At 39.4% G+C, this 21,849-nt stretch overlaps 1 protein-coding gene across 2 annotated transcripts in view; it reads right to left on the reverse strand.

Moving 5' to 3' along the window:
• KCTD1 (potassium channel tetramerization domain containing 1) overlaps positions 1-21,849 on the reverse strand; it is an 86,418-nt gene that overhangs the window by 36,336 nt on the left and 28,233 nt on the right. For both annotated transcript variants that reach the window (XM_012641777.1, XM_012641776.1), the window contains exon 2: positions 7,214-7,392. In XM_012641777.1, the coding sequence (XP_012497231.1) occupies positions 7,214-7,377 (164 nt within the window). In that variant the 5' untranslated portion in view covers positions 7,378-7,392. The remainder of the gene's footprint in view (positions 1-7,213; positions 7,393-21,849) is intronic.

The following is a 21,849-nucleotide window of genomic DNA, read 5'->3' on the forward strand; positions in this document are numbered from 1 at the left end:
GCAGAGACAGGCATTGTGTTTTTTGTTTTTGTTTTTTTTAAGAGTCCCAGTAAATTCTAATCTGCTCCCAAGGTTGCAAGCCATTGTTAACAAAGAGGAAAGCATAAGGGTTGTGCAGTCAGTGTGGGATTTGGAGACCGACCCTTAAGGTTAAGTCGCTTAACCTCTAGAGTTTCAGGGCTCTCCTCTGTACACTGGGGTAGTAATTACAGTCTCTACCTGTAAGGTTCCTGGGACACATTAAATGAGATAATATATGTAATGAACTCAGCCCAGTCTTTAAACTTAACTTTGTAATTTGAATAACTTTACTCAATTGTTTCCCCTTCACTGTTTTGAGGATCTGGCCTCTATGTACAATATTTTATCCAGTCATTAATTCATACGTTATGCAAACTTTTGAATGTCCACTCTGTGGCTGGCACAGTGAGAAAGCGCTTTCCAGGGAGAGGGGCTCTATCTAAGACGAGGTTGAGTTTTTGGTAAGTGAGAGGTTAATAAAAGTGGAGAATCTGACCCACACGCAGTTCTGCCCTGAGTGAGTGCACCTTACGCTACCCAGTGTGACTCAGGAGCCACGCTGCTCTGCCATTATCCTGGTGGGATGCAAATGCAAGAGGTCTGCAGTCGACAGGATCTGCGTTCGCAGATCAAGTGTGGTTTGTGATACTGAAGTGACAGATACCTGCTCCTGAATCTAAACTAAAAGGCAAACCAGATTTTGTCTTGAAAATTTAGATGAACAAATAAAAATGAGTTGCGGGGCGGGGGGAGAAATCCATGTAGGAATAAAATTACCTTTCAACTTAATACATCCCCAAGTGGGCCTATTTATCCTGTGTGTTATTTTTCTTAATAGCACTTACTACTCACTAAAATACTGCTTATTGGCTGTTTACTTGTTTATTGGCTGTCCCCTCCCCTCGCCCAGGTGAGCCACACGAGAGCAGGGACTTTTCTTGGCCACTGCATGCCCTCGCAGATGGAAGCGCACAATACCTCTATTGAACAAATGAAAGAACATGCAGGGAAAACTCAGGCACCGTGGCTATCTTTTCTTTAACTTACGCTCTAAGACAAGACTTCACGAGTTAGATTACTTTAAAAGCGAAGCATTTTGTTCCCTCGTGGCAAAGGAAGTTTGCTGAATCCACGAGTAGCGCGGTGTAAGTTACCGAACGACTGGCTTTTCAGCACTCAACAGAAAATCCAGTTTCATTGTTTAAAAAAAAAAAAAGCCCTTTGAAGCCAACTGTTTCATTTATTCTTTGCCTATATAACTGAGGAACAATTTTAGAAAAGCAATATTGTAAGATGAAAAGAAGAGACAGAAAAGAGGAAAATTTCCCCTATAACCCTGGAGAAACTTTTTTCCATTTTTCATTTGCCAGGTGCTTGTTCCCTTTTTACATTCCTCCATGAACTAATTTTCTTTTTTTAAAGATCAACCAATCTTACCAATCAAAACTGTTCATCATTTCAGGCATTAGGACTTTTCACAGAGATATGCTCTCTCTTTGCATTTGTGCTGGGACTATATAGCTCAGGTTGACTTCTACTCATTGAAAAAACTCCAGTAACCTAGTCTGTGACTTTTAAATTTGATATAGACATTGAATTATAAAACATGTGGACCTAAAGCACAAGTTATAATAAAAAGCTTTCGATTCAATGCCATGCAATTATGCTGCAAGCAAGCGCAGCAAACTGTTTGGCAAACCTGAATGCATTTTTTTTTCAGGATTTTTGTTGAGTCAATAAAATATGGGCCTGTGGGACAAGAATGCTGGACCCATGTCTAGGGTCTGTAGAGTTAAAACTGGAACTGTAAAGTCATAAAAACGGGCAGCACAGAATCCCCAGCCGTAAAACAGGATTCACGGCAAACTCCCTAAGCTGGCATATAATAATTACAATAGAAAGCTTTGCAACTGTCCTCCAAAAGTATGCACCGATCCCTTAGTATTGCACTTGTCTGACTTTCCTTTCAGTGTAGCTCCACGTAAACAATCCGGTAATGGCTAACACATCTGAGAGTGACGCACGCCAAAAGCCGGATCACTGCTGGCAAGGCACGCATGCTTGGCATCTCTGTCCTAAAGCTCCAAATACACACACCCCTTGGGTGGCCATGGGTGTCAACTGACTGCAAGGCTGAAAGTAGAGTCCTTTGAGTTTTGCAATTACCTACATATGCCAGTGTGCTTAGTAACTCTGCTGCTATTTAGGAGAGAGCAATTTAACATAATCTGCTTATGTGGGAGTTAACTCATGTACTGGATTTAAAATGCACAAAAGCTGTGTCAAACAGTCAGGTCCGATGGCTCAGGGGATTGAAATATGAGATCTCGCCTTTCACCTCTAGGTCACTGGCTGATAGACAGCTCTTTCAGCTAAGACCCCTGTCTGAGGACCACTCAGTAGGTTTGGTTAATTAGTAGTTTCAGCCCACTTCCTGGTTTTAAAAAGTCCACATCTGAATATCCATCAATACTGCTGCTGTTAAGACTGTTTTTGTTAGAGGTGACAGTAAAGAATAAAGTATTCCTAACTTTGAACTCAGACTTTTGTCTTCTTTTAAAGGAGTCACAGAATGTATTTTTTATATCACACACGTGGCTAAGAAGATCTGCAGTGTTTACCTCACCTATGTCTAGATATTGACAAGCTACAAATCAAGCTAATAAACTATTGAGCAAAATATATTCTATTTTCTTAATAAATCCATTTAAAATCTTTTCTTGATGGCGATCTATTTCTATTGACTTTTTTCTTTAACTTATTTGATGTAAAATTACTACAGATCTGAACCGGGTGTTTTTCTTGGGGATCACAATTCAAAATAGCCATCAGAACTGGTGCTCTTAGTACCCTCCGAAAGGGACCAGTATTTATCACCGAGATGGTGTAGATTAGCTTCTGTCTCATAAACACCTCCAAAGAGCTGTTTTGCGTCTCACACACACATTGGTTAAGACAGAGTACATCACTGACGTAGGTAAATAAATGCTTCAGTTAATTTGAAAAAATCTAAAAACTTCAACCCCTTCAGCTCAAAAAACACGTGATGAAGGAAGTGAATAGCAATGCAAGTGATTAACCTTATGAGATGTAAAAGTCAACTTGCTTACTGAATCACTGCTTAGGGCTTACAGGCTAGAAAAAAGCACGGGGTCTCATGCTCCCGCACACACGCAGTGGGAACGCTGGTAACCTTGGTAATTAAAGAAATAAAGATTGAAAGGTATTTTCTTTGGTGAAATGGCCATTACGATATAACATGAAATATTCATTAAGGAAGAGGCCTATATTCTCCTGGAGGGACCATACATCTTGGTGTTGTTCAAAGCCAGATGGTGAAAATCAAGACCCCTTTAGAAAATTGCAGAGGTTCCTATTTTATTGGTCTGGGGCAGGGCCTTGCATGGGTTTAATGCTTCCCAGGTGCTTCTCATGTTCAGCTTTGTAGTGCATTATACCTCTTTCTGGGGACAGTGTTCTAAGGCTGCTCTTTAGCCAAAAGAGTAGGTTAAAATATAGATAGAATTTAAAAATCACCTATAATATTTCAAAATGGAGTAAAGGTTCTTTGTAGGACCTTTGAAATCGTAGAAAGATATTACATCTTTTAAGGTCACTTGTTACATACCAGTTAGTACTTTTAAACTATAAGTCTTCCCTTGAAATCCTAGACAAAGCCCTCCTCCCTCTGGGCTGCACTAAGGCAGAGATAGGTGAGACAGGAACCAAAGGCTCTAAGGGGGTGAGACAGAGAATGGTCCCACAGGGTAAGAAGGGTTTGAAGCATCCTAGGATTTATCCCAAAAGGGTTAATAATGTGCAAGAGATTTTCCTACAAATTGGAAGGAGCATGTGACACTTACAGGAAAAGCATGAAGAACTATTTCTTCTCTGTCTTTTTGATTACTAAGATTTGTGTATGAATCCCATTAAACTGGCTGTTGCTTTGAAAGGAACATTGAGTTATTTACCAAAAACCTCCAAAAAACCCAAGAGGGAGCAAAGCAATGCACAGTGATCAATTCGACATCTAAACCAGTATTATCTGACCAGTGTCATTTGCTGTAGATCTAAGCAACAGAAGTAGAAGTTACTTTGTAAGGCTTATTTCAAAGAGTCTCGACAAATTCTTAAAGATATCTCCTAATGATAAAGATGATCTTGGAACTTGTGACAGGCGCAGGCAAGGAGTCCCCTGAGACTGTAGTAATCTAGCTATAAGGCTGTTTCTATGTCCAGGAAAGGACGGAATGGGATATATTCGGAATTTGAAAGGCAGTTTGAAAAGAAACAATTGCTGGGTTTGGCAGAAGATTAAGTATAAAGGCAATATTATGTGCCAGGAACAGGGCCATGGTGTGCTTTTTATAATCACATTTAATCCTCCCAATAACCTTGCAAAAAGACATTGTTTGTGCCTGTTTTACAAGAGAGAAGACAGGTGTTCAAAAATTGGACCTATCCGTAGCCAAACAACTGTTAGGCAAATGGCAGAGACAGCATTCAAACCTAGAACTAATGAATCACTAATTATTTTTGCTATTGCTCCTCTAATACCATGGCCCACTGGTGACAGAAAGTATAGGGAAAAATTGGGAAAGGAAGATAACAATTCTATGTTTTCTAATTCTGTTGGTAAAAGGGAAATTCAATTTTTGATGTCTATAAGTATCAGTTTGGGGGAGAGGTAAGTTTAGTTAGATGCTTATATAAATACATCTGTTCATAGTTCATTGATGCCCAATAGAAATAAAAAGTGAGATATATGTAATTTTATATTTTCTAGTAGCAACATTAAAAAGGTAAAAAGGAAAAAGTGAAATTAATTTTAATAATGCATTTTATTTAACTCAGTATATTATCATTCCAACATGAAATCAATGCAAAAGATTACTGAGTTGTGGCTGGGCGCCGTGGCTCACGCCTAGCATTCTAGGAGGCTGAGGCGGGTGGATCGTTTGAGCTCAGGAGTTCGAGACCAGCCTGAGCAACAGCAAGACCCCGTCTCTACTAAAAAAATAGAAAGAAATTAGCTAGAAAACTACAAATATATATATATATATAAAATTAGCTGGGCATGGTGGCGCATGCCTGTAGTCCCAACTACTTGGGAGGCTGAGGCAGTAGGATTGCTTGAGCCCAGGAGTTTGAGGATGCTGTGAGCTAGGCTAGGCTGACACCACAGCACTCTAGCCCGGGCGATAGAGTGAGACTCTGTCTCAAAAAAACAAAACAAAGCAAAAAAAAAAAACTAAAAAAGAAATAAAATTTTCTAACAAAATAAAAAAAAAAGTGAAAATTAAAAAAATAAAAATAAAATAAAATAAAGATTATTGAGTTGTTTTACTTTTTTTGGTACTAATTTTTTCAAATCCAATGTATATTTTACACTGAGAAGACATTTCAATTTGGAATAGCCACATATAAAGTGTTCATCAGCTACACGTGTCTACCAGCTATCAGCGCAGGTACGGAGAGTAATGCCATGCATGGAATCTGATGCATGTCTCAGGGTGTGGATAATAAGGGGCGAAAAGTGGACTCCTGGAAATACCCATGGAATAACGGACTTAGGGAGAATCTACAAATGAGACACTATTTGAGGTTTTTACCTAATAACATATAGCACTAAACGATGAAAGTGGCTAATTATTGGGGAGTCAGGAACTGAATAGATAGAGCCTCTGTCCCTCTATCTTCTACCACAGCCAACAGGCCAAGTGATGCCAGGGAGCTCAACAAGGAGCCAACCCTGGGTGGGCGTGATCAGTGGACAGAGACCCAGACCGTTACAGTGAGCACTGAAAGAAAACCTATTGTTTAAGTTATAGAAATATGGTGTTATTATTAATTATTAATTCCCCTCCTCAAAAAGCAAACTGAGGCAAAAGGCCACCAGACCAGACCAGTGAATTCTGCTACAGCCAAGGATTTGCTTTTTGACTCATACATTTTGTGACTTGATTCCTAGAATGAACTGTTCATTTGAAGAAGCAGTAGTGGATTTCTGTTATAGAGTTTGGAGTTAGAAGGATAGGAAATAGGTATTTTTTTAAGAACATTACTTATATAATAATATTCTTGAAAAATATAGCCATTATGATAAGATGACTTTGTAGTACCTACTATAATGTACTTAGGGAAGGTGGGGACTCAATAATACCAATACAGGACTGATATGATCATTTTATTTTAAAATACATAGTCTTTTGGATAACGAATAGAAATAGATTTTGTTTAAATCATTTCATTTCGATTGTAGAAATTAAATCTGGAAATCAAGAGAGAAAATATTTCATCTTTCTTCTTCCCAACCTTCACATTCTTTCATAAAATATCAGGTAGTGAAGTGAGATTTTAAAAAACCCTAAAAATCCCCCAAATCAGTCTTCGTGTAGCTTAAGGTAACAGCGATTTTTATATCAGTGCCATCTACTTAGGCTGTAAGCTACCTGTTCTCTGTCACTTCTAAGACATTCTGCAACTGGTGCCCTTCTGACGCTCAAGCAGTGTGTTTGTCCATTTCCTTTGAGCAGAAACAAGCAGAGAAACACCCTTTTCCCTGGCATCAGCCCACAGGAGCTTATGCCTCCTTCTCTATCCACCAGCAGGGCTGGTGACGATAAATTCCTTTACAAGATCTGGGTACAGTCCCTGAATTTGCAAAGAGCCAGGAGGGTTGTCCCAGGGTACAAAGGAAATTATTTCTTTGGAATTCCTTTAGAAATGGGTGGTTATGGGTGTGGGGGGGAATATCTCATAAACATAAATGTATACTGCCTATCTGTTAACCACTCTCCCTCTTCAAACAATTCGTAAATTTATTTATCTGCCTCGAGCTTTCTCGTAAGTTCCATGATCCTTCATTTTTTCAAAAAAAGAACAAGACTATTTTGGTTTCCTGGACTTTTGCATCCTATTCTTAATATAACCCCTCACTGATAGAGTCTCTCATTTCTTTTCTAGTTTACAAGTTGATGGGCCAAGTGATATCCTCCTACAAAATTATCAGAACTTCTAAGATGTACGGCCACATCCAGGAGCAATCTGCGCTGCAGGGTGGCCCAAGTGGCACTTTCACGTCCTCACCCCAGCCGTGGTGAGGCCACGCTGCGATGCTGGTGAAAGGAAAAACAGTTAGATCATCAAATACATGCACTTCAGAGTCTGACTTTTCAGATTTTCAGATTACCTTGATTCAGGGTATTTGGTGAGGGTAGCCAGGCTGCTGGTGTACATGTGGCCGCCCACGTCAATGTGGACGGGTGCATTGGATTTTGTGAGCTGTGCTGGAGTAGGAATGCCTTGGTTGTTCAGTGGAGATGCAGGGGATCTAGTGATCAGAGGTCTTGACATATTGGGCCGACTGTCCTACGGAGAGATAAGCAAGTTTAGACATGTTTTCTCTTTTCGGTGGAAAGAAAGGAAATACACATATCATAAAGAATAACCAGTGATTAATGTTGATATTCATTCAATAATAAAATCTGGAAAATCAGCAAGCTCTCGCTTTTGTTATCATGAATATTAGAAAAACAAATTCTGTAGTAAAGAAAAGGAAAACTTCACATGATTAGAATCAAGGAGCTGAACTAATGCTCATTTCAAATAATTCTAAAGACTACGAGCTTTTATTATACTAATAAATTCTTGCATTTAACAACTGGTAAATGGCATGTGGAGAAATTCTATTCATTCTGGATGAAGAGACAATCAACACTTAATACGCACCTAAATAAAATGTGTCTGATTTATCCGTCTCTTGGAAAACTTCTTCATTGCTATGCACTTGGAATAAAAACAGAACTTTGGCACTTGTGTTCTACAAAATATTTTCTTAAATTTCTATTTTTTGAATCAGGAAAAAGAGGGTATAGCTGGTCTAGCCATCAGCTCACATACTTAAAGCAACCTTGCAAAGAGGCACCACAAGTTTATCAGTTAGCAAATTAAAAAAAAAAAACAATCAACCTTATCTTACCTACCTGTTCCCTGTTTCTTTCCCTATAAGACCGTGGGTATGGGTACACTTTGAAAGGAATATACCCTCAAGTGATACATGTGTGCTTGTGAACCACAAACAAGCTGCTCTTCTGTTTGCCTGACTTCTTGAAGAAATCAAATTCCCAGAGTGGAACTGAAGCAGATGCTGATGCAGAGATGTGTCGTCGCGGCAAAGGTGCAATGTGAGCAAACAGACCAGAATGAGGATATCACATTGTGGCAGCAAGAACATGTGTCAGAAACTGCACTCTTGAGAAAATATCATGTCCTTTTCATGGATACAATATAAATATTTCAAACACTATCAAAACATGGTTGATTGCTTTTAAATTAGAGCCCAAACCACACACAAGGCAAATCAGGTTCGTGGCACTCAATGAAGGGGTCTATAATTGAGGAATAAGCTAAAATAGCATTTATATATGAATACTGTAAGTCTGATGACACACGTATAGTCTCGGATTTATAATTTAGCCAGAGATGGTTTTCAAACACACGAACAATGTGTGGCGAAGCCAGTGATAAGGCATACTAAAAGGATTTTGAAAAATGCCTTTGATGGAGATTACAAAGGGGAAGTCATCTAGCTTTTGTGCATAAAACACAGGACGATAAAATATAAATTTGCAAAACATCATAGATTTTATAATCTGGAACAGCTTTAGGAATTACCTGGGGCACAACTGTTAGACTACTTAGCATTAACCACATGTCCAAGCAAGACTGGGAGAGCACATGCTTTCTGAAACTCAACGTCTACTGTAAATGGATTGGTGATTGGGCCTTTACGCAAAATATTTACCATCTGTGTTGCGCTTTTCTACATGCTGAATTAAACAGAACCCAGAAACAGTCAAAGAAAAAGAGTTAATGTTTTAGTTCTTAAATTGGGTGGTGGGCTCAAGGGAGTTCGCTATATTATTCCCTATAAATGCATGTGTATTTTTAACAATGCAAAAGAGACATTAAAAAACACAAAAGGATGTTTGTAGCAAGAAAGGAAAAGGAATTAAAGGGGTATTGGGTAGGGGAAAAAACAAAAAATAAAAAAATAAAAACCAAAGACACAGTGGGTAGGAAACATAAAAGTTAACATTCAGAAATATTAAAAGTAGCATTTTAAAATTTGGATGACAAAAGACACATTTTTCCTTTCTTTTTTTTCCTCCAATCCTCCAAGACATCTAAATACATTTTTCCTTTAAAATGCAATCATATAACCTCCACTTTTAAGATATACATACTATCTGACTTCCTTTTAGAAAATCATTTCCTGGCTAGACACACACACACACACACACACACACACACAGACACACACACACACACACACCCTCCTCCCCGCTACATTTCAGCCCATCACAGCACTGCAAAGTCTATAATAGTTTTTCAATTGGACACATTCTCTGTCCTGCCTGAGGGTGCTCAGGCGAAAATGAGCAGATTTGCAGGGTTAATATTGTCGTTAGTCTGTGACCCCATTCAGCACAGCTCTAACACTGCAAGGTCTATATAGAAGGAGAAAAAAAAAAGCGTAACTGATCGGTTGAAGGATTCCAGATTTCTCAGAATACATGCCATTTATACTGTAAGTCATAAATGTATGGATATTGCTAAATTTAAAATTAAACAGTGTTTCTACAACTGGGAGTGGGGGATGGACATTAAACCTTAAGGGCAGGATTAGAGCTGCCCTCCTTTGGGGAGCCTCTGGCTCTGCTCCTGGGCTCGCCCCCCATCCTGGATGCCTTCCTGGTTCTGTGTCCCCTAGTTATGGTCATTTCTAAGGCATCACCTGATATTAGCTAACAGAGGTGGGGCTTTCCACATGGTATTGTCTGTATGGGGCAGATTGTAAGAACTTTTAAAATCCATAGGCTGGGCTTGGGGGTGGCTATTTGGGGCCAGGGAGTCTTGGCACTCGCAATGGACCTTGGAGTTGACCTCAATGGTCACCTCATTGACTCCAGATGCTTCATCTAGCACGACTGTTGCACCCTCCTTCCCTCGCCAGTAGCTGGAGCTGATGCTCTCTCGTCTTTACCTGGACACTGAAGTCCCGGATGGGATGCTCATTCCTGCAACTGCCATCTCCCTGCCAGCCGAAGGATGAAGCCGAAGCCCAGGATGGCAGAGCTGAGAGTGGGAAAGAACCTGGTCCTGACGTTGAGACATCAAGGCAACCGACTCTGAGCCTATCTCTAGAATTCCTGTCACTTGGGCAAATAAATTTCTTTATTTTCTTTTTTGAGACAGAATCTCACTCTGTTGCCCAGGCTGGAGTGTGGTGGCACGATCCATAAATAAAGCTCACCACAACATCCCCGTGTCTGGAAAAGAGGAGGCGGAAGAGGTAGGAGGCTAAGAGCTGGTGTTCTTAAACAGAGCAGTCCAGCAGAACTTCCTGCAGTGATGGCAACGCTCTCGCTCTGCCCGGTTCAATACTGTCATCACCAGCCACAGGTGGCTGCCCGAGCATCTGCAGTGTGATGAGTGTGACCCAGGAACTGAATCTTTAATTTTAATTTATTGCACCTAATTTAAATGTTAATTTACATAGCTACCTGTGGCTAGTGGCTATCATATTGGACAGCACAGTACACTTGGCTTGAATTTTTCTTACAATAATATTTAGAAGCCCAAATCCTAACAGGCTTGAACTTACCACTCGTGTGATGGAGAAATAGGGGTGTTTTAGTATCTGATACAAATGGCGTAGGACCCCACGACACATCTGTTCCCTCTCTCCTTCTAACAGGATTTCTCCCTTCTTTACTGATACTATGGAAAAGAAAGAAAAGATGCCCTAAGGCTTTGACAGAGCACTGAAGAAAAGGTACCAGACACAAAAGAGCACATTCCATGTAACTCCATTCTGATGAAGTGACAGGCAGGCGCAAGGAACCCGTGATGGCAAAGACGGGATCGCTGGCAGCTTTGGGGGACTGACCGGGAGTGGTAAGGACAAGGCTTGGGAGAGCCAGGAAAGTCTGACATCTTGATCGGGATGGTGACACAGTTGTATACATATGCACCCTTAAGATTTCCTCACTTTATTATTACTCCTACTTAAATAAAAGGAAGATAAACCAAGAATAACCTTGAAAAAAACCTCCTCCAATCAGAATCCCTTACTGTTCAAATATTCACTTAAATTTCTGTGAAATGCCATCTTTAAAAAAAAAAAAAGCCGAAAAGGTGTTTATTATTTCCTTTCATAGAATTCACCGAATCTAAAATACTCTGACATAAAGCAGCCCTTGGGAATTTTATTTCTAATTCCCTCTTTTCCCTTATCGGCCCTGCATGGATTTTCCAGGCATGTCGATCAGTTTATCTTTAAAATTTCCCTTTCCCAGGTGCTTTCCGTTTGCTGCTTCCCTGTAGCTGAATCATCCAACTCACCCACCCAACAGACCAGCAACGATTTTTGGTAGTAGAATCCTTCAAGGGATTTGACTTCAGGCATCTTTCAAAAGCAGCAAGTGAAAAATTCGCCTCCAAACCTAGCAGTGCCCTATTCAGACAGGAGCCCCAGGGCACTGCCTTGAACAAATGAGCTGGAGTTTAAACCGAAAGTTTTAATGACTTTATTGGTTAAGAATGTATGTACCTGTCTTGTGTCACGTTTCCCTATCTAGTTGGACTATATTACCTCTTTCACTGGAGAAAGAAACAAGCTTCTTAGTGGTCTTCCAGAAAAGCATGTCAATAGTGAAATACTTACATTATTTGATATTCTAATTTATACCATTCAATAGAGCAGTGAAAGAATTTAATATAGATTGTAACTTTTCCACAAATTTCAACCTGGATTAAAATACATCTATTTCTCTCTCTCTCTCCCCCTCCCTTCCTCCTCCTCTCTCTCTCTCTCTCTCTCTCTCTCTCTCTCTCTCACACACACACACACACACACAGACACACACGCGCGCGCACGCAACATCTATATTATATGGCATGCTTGGAAAAGAGAGAGTTCTGATTAATTCTGATACTCTGACAACTACAATAAAAGTATCTTAGGAAATACCCTGCTTCCTAGGATGGAAATTTGTGGCTGCCTTGGGAGTGTTATTTCAGGAATGACACAATCCTAGTGGACTCTCAATAATGGTTCTTATAGAAAAACATCACTTTACTGACCATAGTTTCTTAATCCTATAGCAAGACTCCCTGTTACAGTGTCAACGTGTTTTGAAAAAGGCCCCAGTTGTTTCTTCATTCATTCAAGTACTCTTTATTGGACACCTATCATCTGCCAAACTCTGTGGTCTCTGTTGACTTTAACTAAATAACAGAATGAGCCTGGAGAGAGAAAAGAAATCTTTTCTGATAATTTCACCTAAGTGAAAAAAAAAAAAAAAGTCCCCAGTAGGGCTTCAAAATTGATGAATACTACATATATAATTTAGAGGACAGTTTCTGTTAATCTCAACCATTTGGAAGACAGCAAAGAATTAGCCCAAAAAAGTCTTCTAAGCATCTGAATTTGATGTCAAGCTTTCCATTCACTTTATTCATAGGAGCCCCCTTCAAACTCATAGAGCCTACTAACTCTTTTTTAAAGAACTTAATCAAATTTATTTTTTAAATTTTATTTTAGATTGACACGAGTGATATTTCAATCCATGTACACAATGTGTAATGATCAAATCAAGGTAATTACCATATCTATTACCTCAAACATTTATCTTTTCTTTGTGTTACTTTTAATTCATACATTATAAGAAGTGTGGCTGTTGGTTTTCTAGCTCATAGGACAGTAGCTAATTACCAAAATCATGTAAAATTAAGTCATCAGAAAATCAAACTCCAGACTATCTTAGATTGGAAAGTATATAATACATTAAAGAAAGATTTCCATCCAATAACAGTAAAGGGGAAAAAAAACACATTTTTTTAAGTTGAGACAATTCTCAAAATTTCATATAGCAGGAAAAGTCACCTATACAGAGTACCCTGGGGTGTAGGAGAAACAGCCCTGTTTTTTTTGGAATCTAAAGACCTGGCTTGAGCTCAGCTTCATCCTTTGTGTGATCTTGGAGAAGTTATCAAACCTATCTGATTCCAGTTTCCTTACCTCTAAGATGGAGCTAAATCTCCCTACCCTCTGGAGAGGTAAAGAAGGCAGCCGAAGAGGCAAACGTCTAATACAGTGCTCGGGGAAGGAAAATGAAGTTTATTTCATTCCTCTGCACACACAAAAATGAAATTTGACAAACCAGTAAACCAGATGTACAGAGAAGCCTTCTATGGACCTCGTGAGAGGGACAGGGAATGACTTTTATGTAGTTGAGCAGGCAAGGCCCAGGAAAAAGGTAGTGTTTTACATTGATATAATAAAGTATTATAATACATGCTGCGGTTTAGACAAACAAAATAGGGCAGAGCATAACAAGATGCTCATTCTGTGCTTTGGACAAAGTGCATGAAAAGAAGTAGATAATGAAATCATCATAGCAGGGTTCATAAAATGAAATGGCACTGGAGCTGCATTGATTTTTCTTTTTAGATAAAAACCTTAATTTCACAGAAAAAAAAAAGGGTGCTACAAAGTTGTTTCAAAATGACCATCAACTGCATTAAATGAATCTGCAACTCTTTCCTAATTGAAGTAGTAAAATGCTACCCTTTTTGCTGTGGCCAGGAGGAGGGGTTACTACTGTTTATCTATCTCAATGCAGTCTCTCTGCCAGAGATGGAGTCAGTGCCCTCAACATGCCTTTCTGTTTTTTTCTTTTCCATAATGAAATATGTGTCCAAGAAACTCCCATATAAGATTACTAAACTGAGGCCATGAAAAGAATGACTATTTGCCATTTCTCTGCTTTTTGGTCAAAAGGAAAATGAACTTGACAAAAAGAACATTTTGATAGAATCTTGCCGTGTTTATTATAGCTGAATTAATTTTTAAATTAGATTTCTTAGATATTTTTAAGTTCACTTAAAACACTACAGAGTATTTTTAAAATATACACTACAGCTCAACTACAGATATTATTAATTTTTTTAAAAAATTAAAATATAGCATTAAAGAGATAGCAGGCTCAGTAATAATAGTTTTATACGGAAAGGCCATTTTTACAAAAATATGTATAGGTACAATGAAAAATTCTGGAATTACATGCACCAAAATATTAGCAGGGGTTGGGACTGGGTGATGATGATATAGGCAAAGTCTTTTTTATGTTTTTATTCCTTTATGCTCCTTGGAGTTGAATATTACCTTTGAAATTTTAAAAAAAGGAAAAAAAACAGCACTATATTGCTCAATTAAATCACTTAGTGCACACTCTTGGCACGCTGTGATATTTTTACCTTCATAAAAGAGATTTTTTGGACATTTTTTAAAGGACTGAATGAAGAAATACAGAAATGGAACTAAATTTAGGGATAATGCTTCCCTTCTCTTTATTTTCTTGCCAAGGAGGAAATGTGCAGAACTGAAAATTAAATGAGCCTCAGGTCATGGTAAGCTCATATTCAGCTGACATAGAAGTCTATTTTGTTTGATCCTGAAAGAAAGGGGCAGCAGCTGTGGTTTCCACACTCTTGGGGCCTATTTGGTCATCTGTCCCCTCTTCCCGGAGCCCTCCATTCTCAGCTCTAAAACACAGCAAGAGTAAAATGATGAAAGCCGTACAGGTACATACACCTCCTGCACGTCCAGAAGTCGGTTCTGCATGTTCTCTTGGAGGGAAGATGCAAGTGACAGCAAAGGTTGGCAAAAAAACAGTATCTGACACTTACAGAGGACCTTCGAGTCTGGAATCAGAGACCTCTGCACAATGTTAGGTATTATCACCATTTCACAGAGAAGGAAGTTGACTCTGGGGTCAAATGCCTTAGCCTATAATTACCTAGTAATAAATTCACTGTGATATTTTACCGCTAGCCATTGTGTACCCAGATAAGGTTGCCAGTCTCCTATTACTAGGCTATACATGCTCAGGCTTTCCCAGAAGAAGGGATAGATTTGCCTTGTTCCTTTCACCTGGTCTGTTTGGGGGTGAACCTGCCGCCCAGAGGGTTAGAAGGATGGTTAGTGATCACACAGAGGGCAGAAGCCGGCTGGCCCAGGAAGCAGACACCTCCCCTACCACAGAGAATTGGCATTTTATTTACTCCCCTAAGTCCTAGTTCTAGGTGCAGTTAGCAGGACACGTCTGCGCCTAAATAGGCAATAAACTTGACTTACTGACTTTCTCGGATGTGGTCATAAAAATTCCTCCTCCAGCAGAGTATTGAAAGCCAAATGTGTTCCTTTTAACCTTAATTGAGTTTCTGGGAACCTCCTCTTAGATTCTTAGATGCCCATTTGCTTGAATTTTTGCATTAAAAATTTAAAAAATTAAAATATGCAGGTTTATAAATATATGTTTACTCTATTTTATACGATAGATGTGTTCATAGAAAGTTCATTTGCTCTTTTGCTCATTCATTTAGAAAATGTTGGCTGGCTACTCTATTTGGTGCCGGGCTAGGGCACTGTGGAAGTGAACTCCTCAGAGAGTTGAGAGTTTAATCTGAGACCTGGCCATAGGCACAGGGAATTCCTGATGACAAAAAACACCCACGTAAATAAAATTTTTTAAATCAAATTGTGCTTTAAATATTCTGAGAACTACTTAGGCATACTCTTAAGTAATCATTTTGAAGCCAAACAATTCTTTGGTATAGCAAAGAATGCACCTCTCTTGGTTTTATGAATCCAGGGCATATTATTTTAAAATAAGACATACCTATATTTAGTAATTCCACATTACAGGGATCACACTTCTAACTTTTGCCCCAATTACCTTATAAAGAAGGAACTACTTCCAGCACTTCTAATGGTGTTGACATCAATTGAGGTACCTAAGCTCAGAAATGTTTTCCCCGAGGATGCGACAGCATAAAGATCAAGTTTTACTCTGAGTCATGTCACCAACGAGTGATGTGGCCTTGGCAAATTGTTCTCTCCCTCCAGTTTTCCCACTCGTAATACATGCAGTTGGACCAGATGCTCTACAATGCTCTTTCCAGTTCTGAATTTTTACTAGTCCTACGATTTTTAAAAATATAAACCATAGAGTTTCGAATATCTTAAGAAAGCTAGCATTTTAGAAGGTCAGAACTAGAATTCAAAATTCCTTTGAAAGAAAGGAGAAGTGGTCACGAAATGAAAGGCATTCCAAAAGTATGAGTGCAAAAAGGAGCCAACTCAGAGCGATTTCTTAACAATCATACCATTTTCTCCAACTGATTGGGAAGATTAAATTTTAATCACTTCTCCTTTCTATTTACCTTCAGTGGCAGGAGGAAATGGAAAATAAAACATATTTTATTAACATAACATAGTGCTTAGTGAGCAAAATGCCTACTTCGAAAAAATTCTTGGGATCATTTGGCTGAGATGTTAATTATTTATTTATATCTTACATTGTTCTGGAATATCAGAGCGGTTTGAAAGCAGCTTATTTGAGATTCCCCTAGACAATACAAAAGAAATTTGTTTCAGTGATGAACCAATGCTTTTGAAAAATAAAGTCAGGATCTCTTGTAAGCAGAATCAGTGGCATCTTTTCCAACAGACCCATTGGGTAATAAAAAAAGAAAATGAGAGGGCATTTGAGGGAAGCAGTGCCGATGCGTATACCCTAGACCCAGTGGGTCGTGTGTCCTATTGACAGGCATACCCCAGGCCGAACGGTTTGCCAAAAACACCAGGTGACGTCTGGCACTTGCTGGGATATTTATGCTCAGAAGATATAGACTGATTGTCTTCTGGCTGTTGGGTCCTACTTCTTAGTTATATTAGTCCCATTTGGAGCTGCTAATGGGAACTGGTATTGAATAAATGTGGAGCTGAATGAATGGGCTCCTCTGGCTCTGTCCCTTAGGATGTGGCCAAGGCAGCATCTGTCTACAACCAACTGTGGCCAGTGACGCTAGGAGACCCAATGGTGCCTGCAGTTGAGCTGCTAGCCCTGGTATTAGCACAGGAGATTTGTTTCTCGGAATATTTTGCAGACAACAGTGGTAGATAAAACTTCCTGCTTAGGAGCAGATGGGTGAGAAGACAGCATTGAAGGTACAGATTAAAAGAAGGCATTCGACTGAGCACTCAAGACAGCAGTGAACAATCCTCCTCCTCAGTATTTTATTGCATTGAGCTATTCTTTACAATTTTCACACTGTAAAGGAGACATCTGTGTTCTTGGAGATGTATCTTAAAATAAAAACCAACAAGAGTACAAAACAAACGAACTTTTAAAAGATCAACCTGATTGGGAAGAAAAGTTTCCTATAAAAAATGGAAATGTACTAGAAAAAAAAAAAATTCCTTGTATTTACATGGTGCCTTATGCATATGAAGTAGTTATCTAAGAGATCCCAGAACTCCAAAGACTTTATGAACAATCATAACCTGTAAGTCTTTTAAAAGGACCAGAGAGGGAGGAAGGCAAGGCCAATACTTTTGCAAAGATGGAACACTGAGGCAGCAATATTTAGATTAGTTGCCCAAGGTCAAAAAAAGTTAGTTCATTTAAAGTTGGAAGCAAAATACCCTGGAATCAGAGCTAGCATCCTCCCATTTCAGGTGTGCCATCTCTGTCTGGGGCAATGTGGTGGTGTTTGACCCACTGGGGCTCAGACTCTGAAAACAGGGTGTGCACTTGCCCGTGGGCACTGGGGCATTCTGCTCAGAGAAGCGAAACGTGCGGCAGGATTTCTTTGGTATTACTAAGAGCACAGCTTAATTTTATTCGATGGTTTTCAAAGCACAAGACACAGTACAGAATGCCCAGACGATGGTGGGGAGTGGGAGGGCAAAGTGGGCAAAGGCAATTTTGTGTGAGGAGAGAAGGGGCCAAGGTCAGCGAAGCAGGAGAGGGACAGAGAAGCCCAAGAGAAGTTAGAAGAAAGGAAGAGGGGCAGGAAGTGAGGAAAGGCCAGTGGTGTGGGAGGGAGACGAGAGGAGAAACTGATGGAAAGGAAAGTCCAGGAGAGACAAGAAGAGAGAGACAGGAGGAAAGGGGTATGCATTAGGGAGAAGGGATCAGACCAGTTTTATCTCCTCCTTTCTCAACCACCTGTCCACTTCTGTATTCAGGAGGTCAGTTTCTAATGCCTGTGTTCCTGCCTGCAGGTCCTCTGGTTTATCCCTAATAGGATCTTACTTGATCCCTTTGCAAGTGGGCTCTTTTGCTTGTAGCAATGAGAAGTTTGGGAGAAGGGTTTAAAGAATCCTCCAGGTCTTGCAATTTGCTATTGTCAGCCCGCTAACAAATCCGAAGGGTCCCTCTACATACGGCTTCCTTCTGAAGACCGTGGGGCTGAAGCCTGATTTTAGAGAACCATGTATATCCCTGGCCCAGATGGAAAGTTCACCAATACATGAGCTCACAGATAAACGGTTATAACCGGTAGTATGGAAGATCATAGGCATCAAGTGAAAGCCTACAGACACAATCAGAAAGAAATCGGGGAGCAAGTACCACCCAATTATTTTTCCTATCAACTCCCCATAGTACTTCATGAAATACTGCTTTTTTTTTCTGGGTGCTCAGTAGAAAATGAATAAACAGTACTGATGATGACAAAGCAAGTCCATAAGGCTCTATAATTGAGTGCTCTGATCTCTTTCCAGCAAATGACCTCAGTGATTTGTCCCTTAGGGCAGTGGCCCTCAAACGCTTTTTGATTTGTTAGCTACCCATCAATTAAAAAGAAAAAACAAACCCCACCATCTCACGGCATTAATAGGCACACATGCCAAGTAAAGACAAATTAAACATTAACGAGGTGATAGGGATTTTGTGGAAATAAAGTAAATGCATTAATACTTCCCAGGACAAAAACACAGACGCTGTCACACTGCACAGTGAACACCCCAGTACCACGAGCAACTACACAGCCTGTGTGTGCCGAGGAATCTCCGGGGCTACCAGTCTGCGCTCTGAGAAGCAGCACGTTAGCAGTGTTGGCATTGCTGTGGTTTAAAAAGATGACAAGAAGGCAGCCATGCAGCTCTGTGGGCTAACTCTGGGTCCCTGCAGCTCCAAGAGACATAGGCTCAGAGTGGGTGGGGTGGGGCTGGAGAGAACAACGGCCCCAAACCCCAAACTCCCCCAAACCCACAAACAGGTAAAATATTTTCACAACTGAAATGCAGTATCCAGAACCATCCTTGGACATCAATCAGACTGTAGGCTCCTCAAGGGTGGGAAGTGCATGCTTTGTTCACAGTACCCCTAGTCTCAAGCACAGAGCCTGGCATCTAGTAGGCACTAAACAAACGCATTTGCTGAATAACAATAGGAATTCCAGGAGAGAATTTAAAAGATGAGTGTACCATAGCACCCCATCTTTCACCTTCCTTCACAAAGACTTTTGTCTTCTCTCCAATAACTGGTTCGGTGAGACTGCTTCGGTGTAGAGAACAGGAGCAGAAGGGGAAACAAAAAAACTATCCTGGGGTTGGAACAGACAGAAAGCTTCAAGTGATGCAATGTAGCAATATAGCTGCACTCTATTTAAACACAGAAACTATGAGGACTGTTACAAATAACTGAGGTGGGCATTGACTCTGTAATGAAAGTAATAATATTTTAAGATGAAGGTATAATTGTATATTGTAAGGTATAATCTTACCAATCGACAGCCACTCTTCATAAATTCTAATTGGAAAAACGTTACTGATACACAGGCCAGGGTAAACAGAAGGCCAGATGGAATTGTGCGTGAGCTCTGGGGCCAGAGAGCTGGGCTTCAACCCTAGTTCCATCTCGTGCCTGCTGTGTGAGTTAACTGCTTTGCACCTCAGTTTCCCCACCCTTAAGAGGGTAATAATAATGCCTTTTATGATTATGGTGAAAAATCAATAACTCGTGAAAAAGTAGAAAGTCATGAAAAGCACTTATTTAGTGCCCAGAACATTATTCAAAAAAAAAAAAAAAAGGCAAAGCTATCATTTTTAGTGATGGTTTTCAAAATTGTACAAATAATGATTGTTATTTTAAAAATATTTAATGATTATTTTTAAGGGATACTTACAAGAGAGCAGTCTACCCACGTTGCTCACACACCATCCTTATTTCTTTATTCCCTGTTTTCTAGTGGTTCTGAACTTACTGTGAAAACTCGGCACACTTCATTCTGCATAGGACACTGTGCTGTACGAATACCCAGAAACTTAAACCGTACAAGCATTTTTTCTGCTGAGGGATAATGTGTACGAATGGACTTCTGATATTATTATCCACCAAGAATAACAAGCAGTAAATTCATTATTTTTTCTGCTTTTACTTTATTTTCAAAGCTGTTTAAATACAACTTCTATCTCAATGAAGACACGTGGTAAAGGAAAATTGGCCTGACTTTCACAATTATGCCTAAATCTGATGAGTATTGCTTTTCACCTATATTCAGAAATTCCTAACTCTAATGATGGCCTCAGATAATCACTGCTTAAAGAATCTGCATGTAACTGGAAGTGCTCTCAGAAATACAGAGCACACTTGCTTTTTGTACTTCTTATCTATGGCAAAAAGCACAAGATGAGACTCTGGTATGTGAGTGATGCTAATATAGCAGCTGCTTGTTCATAACTCAGTCTAGTATTTTATGGAAAAAATGTTTTGTGGAGACAAATTTAAAAATGTTCTAACTCTTTACCTTTGAAAATACACTGGCCTTCTAATGGAAATCCTAAACTAAAGGTAATCAAATGAAGTTAACAATAATGACATTTAACTTTTTGGTCTGCTTATCGCTATTTGGAGAAGATGACCTGAGTATTAATATTCACTCAACCATTTATACAAAGACTTAAAATACATTACATCACTGGAATTATTTTATCTGCTAATAAGGTACTTAATATCCTATTTTACGTACTTGTTAAATGTACTTGTTAAATGGATATTAAAATGTTAAACAAATTAAGCAGGGATTACCACTGCTCTCTCTAAAGCTGTATTCGGTTGTATTACTCTAATTTAGTTGGACGATAATAGAGAGATAGGAGGAGGTAAGAAGTTAGCCTACTTGAAATGTAAAAAAAATAATTGTGGAGAGGGACCGTGGCTGCTTTATGTAACAGTCTATGTATTTGGAGCCAATTGCTGCCATTTTTTACTCTTAATTTAAAAATGTGTAAGAAAGCATCAAAATCAATTCAGTTCAGTCTTAATGAGACAGCTCTAGTCAGAGCCTATTCACTGTACCTGTTCTAATTAGCATGAATATATCCTCAATGTCAAATCTGACAATACACTTAACTAAATTAATGTTAATCCCGTTACGCAGGACCATATTTGAGTTAGTAACTCTAAAATAGAATTTGCATGTTAACATTTTGATAATGAATAGCAAAGGAATTCGGTCTGGAAAAGAGTTGGTTCATGACCGTTTCCGGAAAAAAGGGGAAACCGAGGCAGAGGGCAATCGGGAGCTGAGAAGCTCCTGGTAAGCACAGCGCCTGGCTTCAGCACACCCACGCGCCCAGCTATTTTCTCTCTGCTCTCTCCCCAGAGAGAAATGGAGCCCATGTAACCTTGTAAAACTAAATGGGAGTCAGATGATACTCCCCTAAATTATTGATGACTAACAGTATTTGTCAAGACTCTACAACAGAAGACCTCAGGTACCCTCGTGGAGGTTATTAAGCATAATTCTTGCTTTTTAATTGCCACTTAAGCTGAAATTACTACCTCTTCAAGATTTAAACAAAGATAATTTAGAGATTTAGTTTGAGGTGGATGTCGACACACACTAATTGACCTTAATTCACACGTATTTCTAAAGTGATATGAAGGATAAGGGAGGAAGAGAAAA

Source organism: Propithecus coquereli, unplaced genomic scaffold, assembly GCF_000956105.1.
Source record: "Propithecus coquereli isolate 6110/MARCELLA unplaced genomic scaffold, Pcoq_1.0 Scaffold17, whole genome shotgun sequence".
In the NCBI taxonomy this organism is placed as follows: Eukaryota; Metazoa; Chordata; class Mammalia; order Primates; family Indriidae; genus Propithecus; species Propithecus coquereli.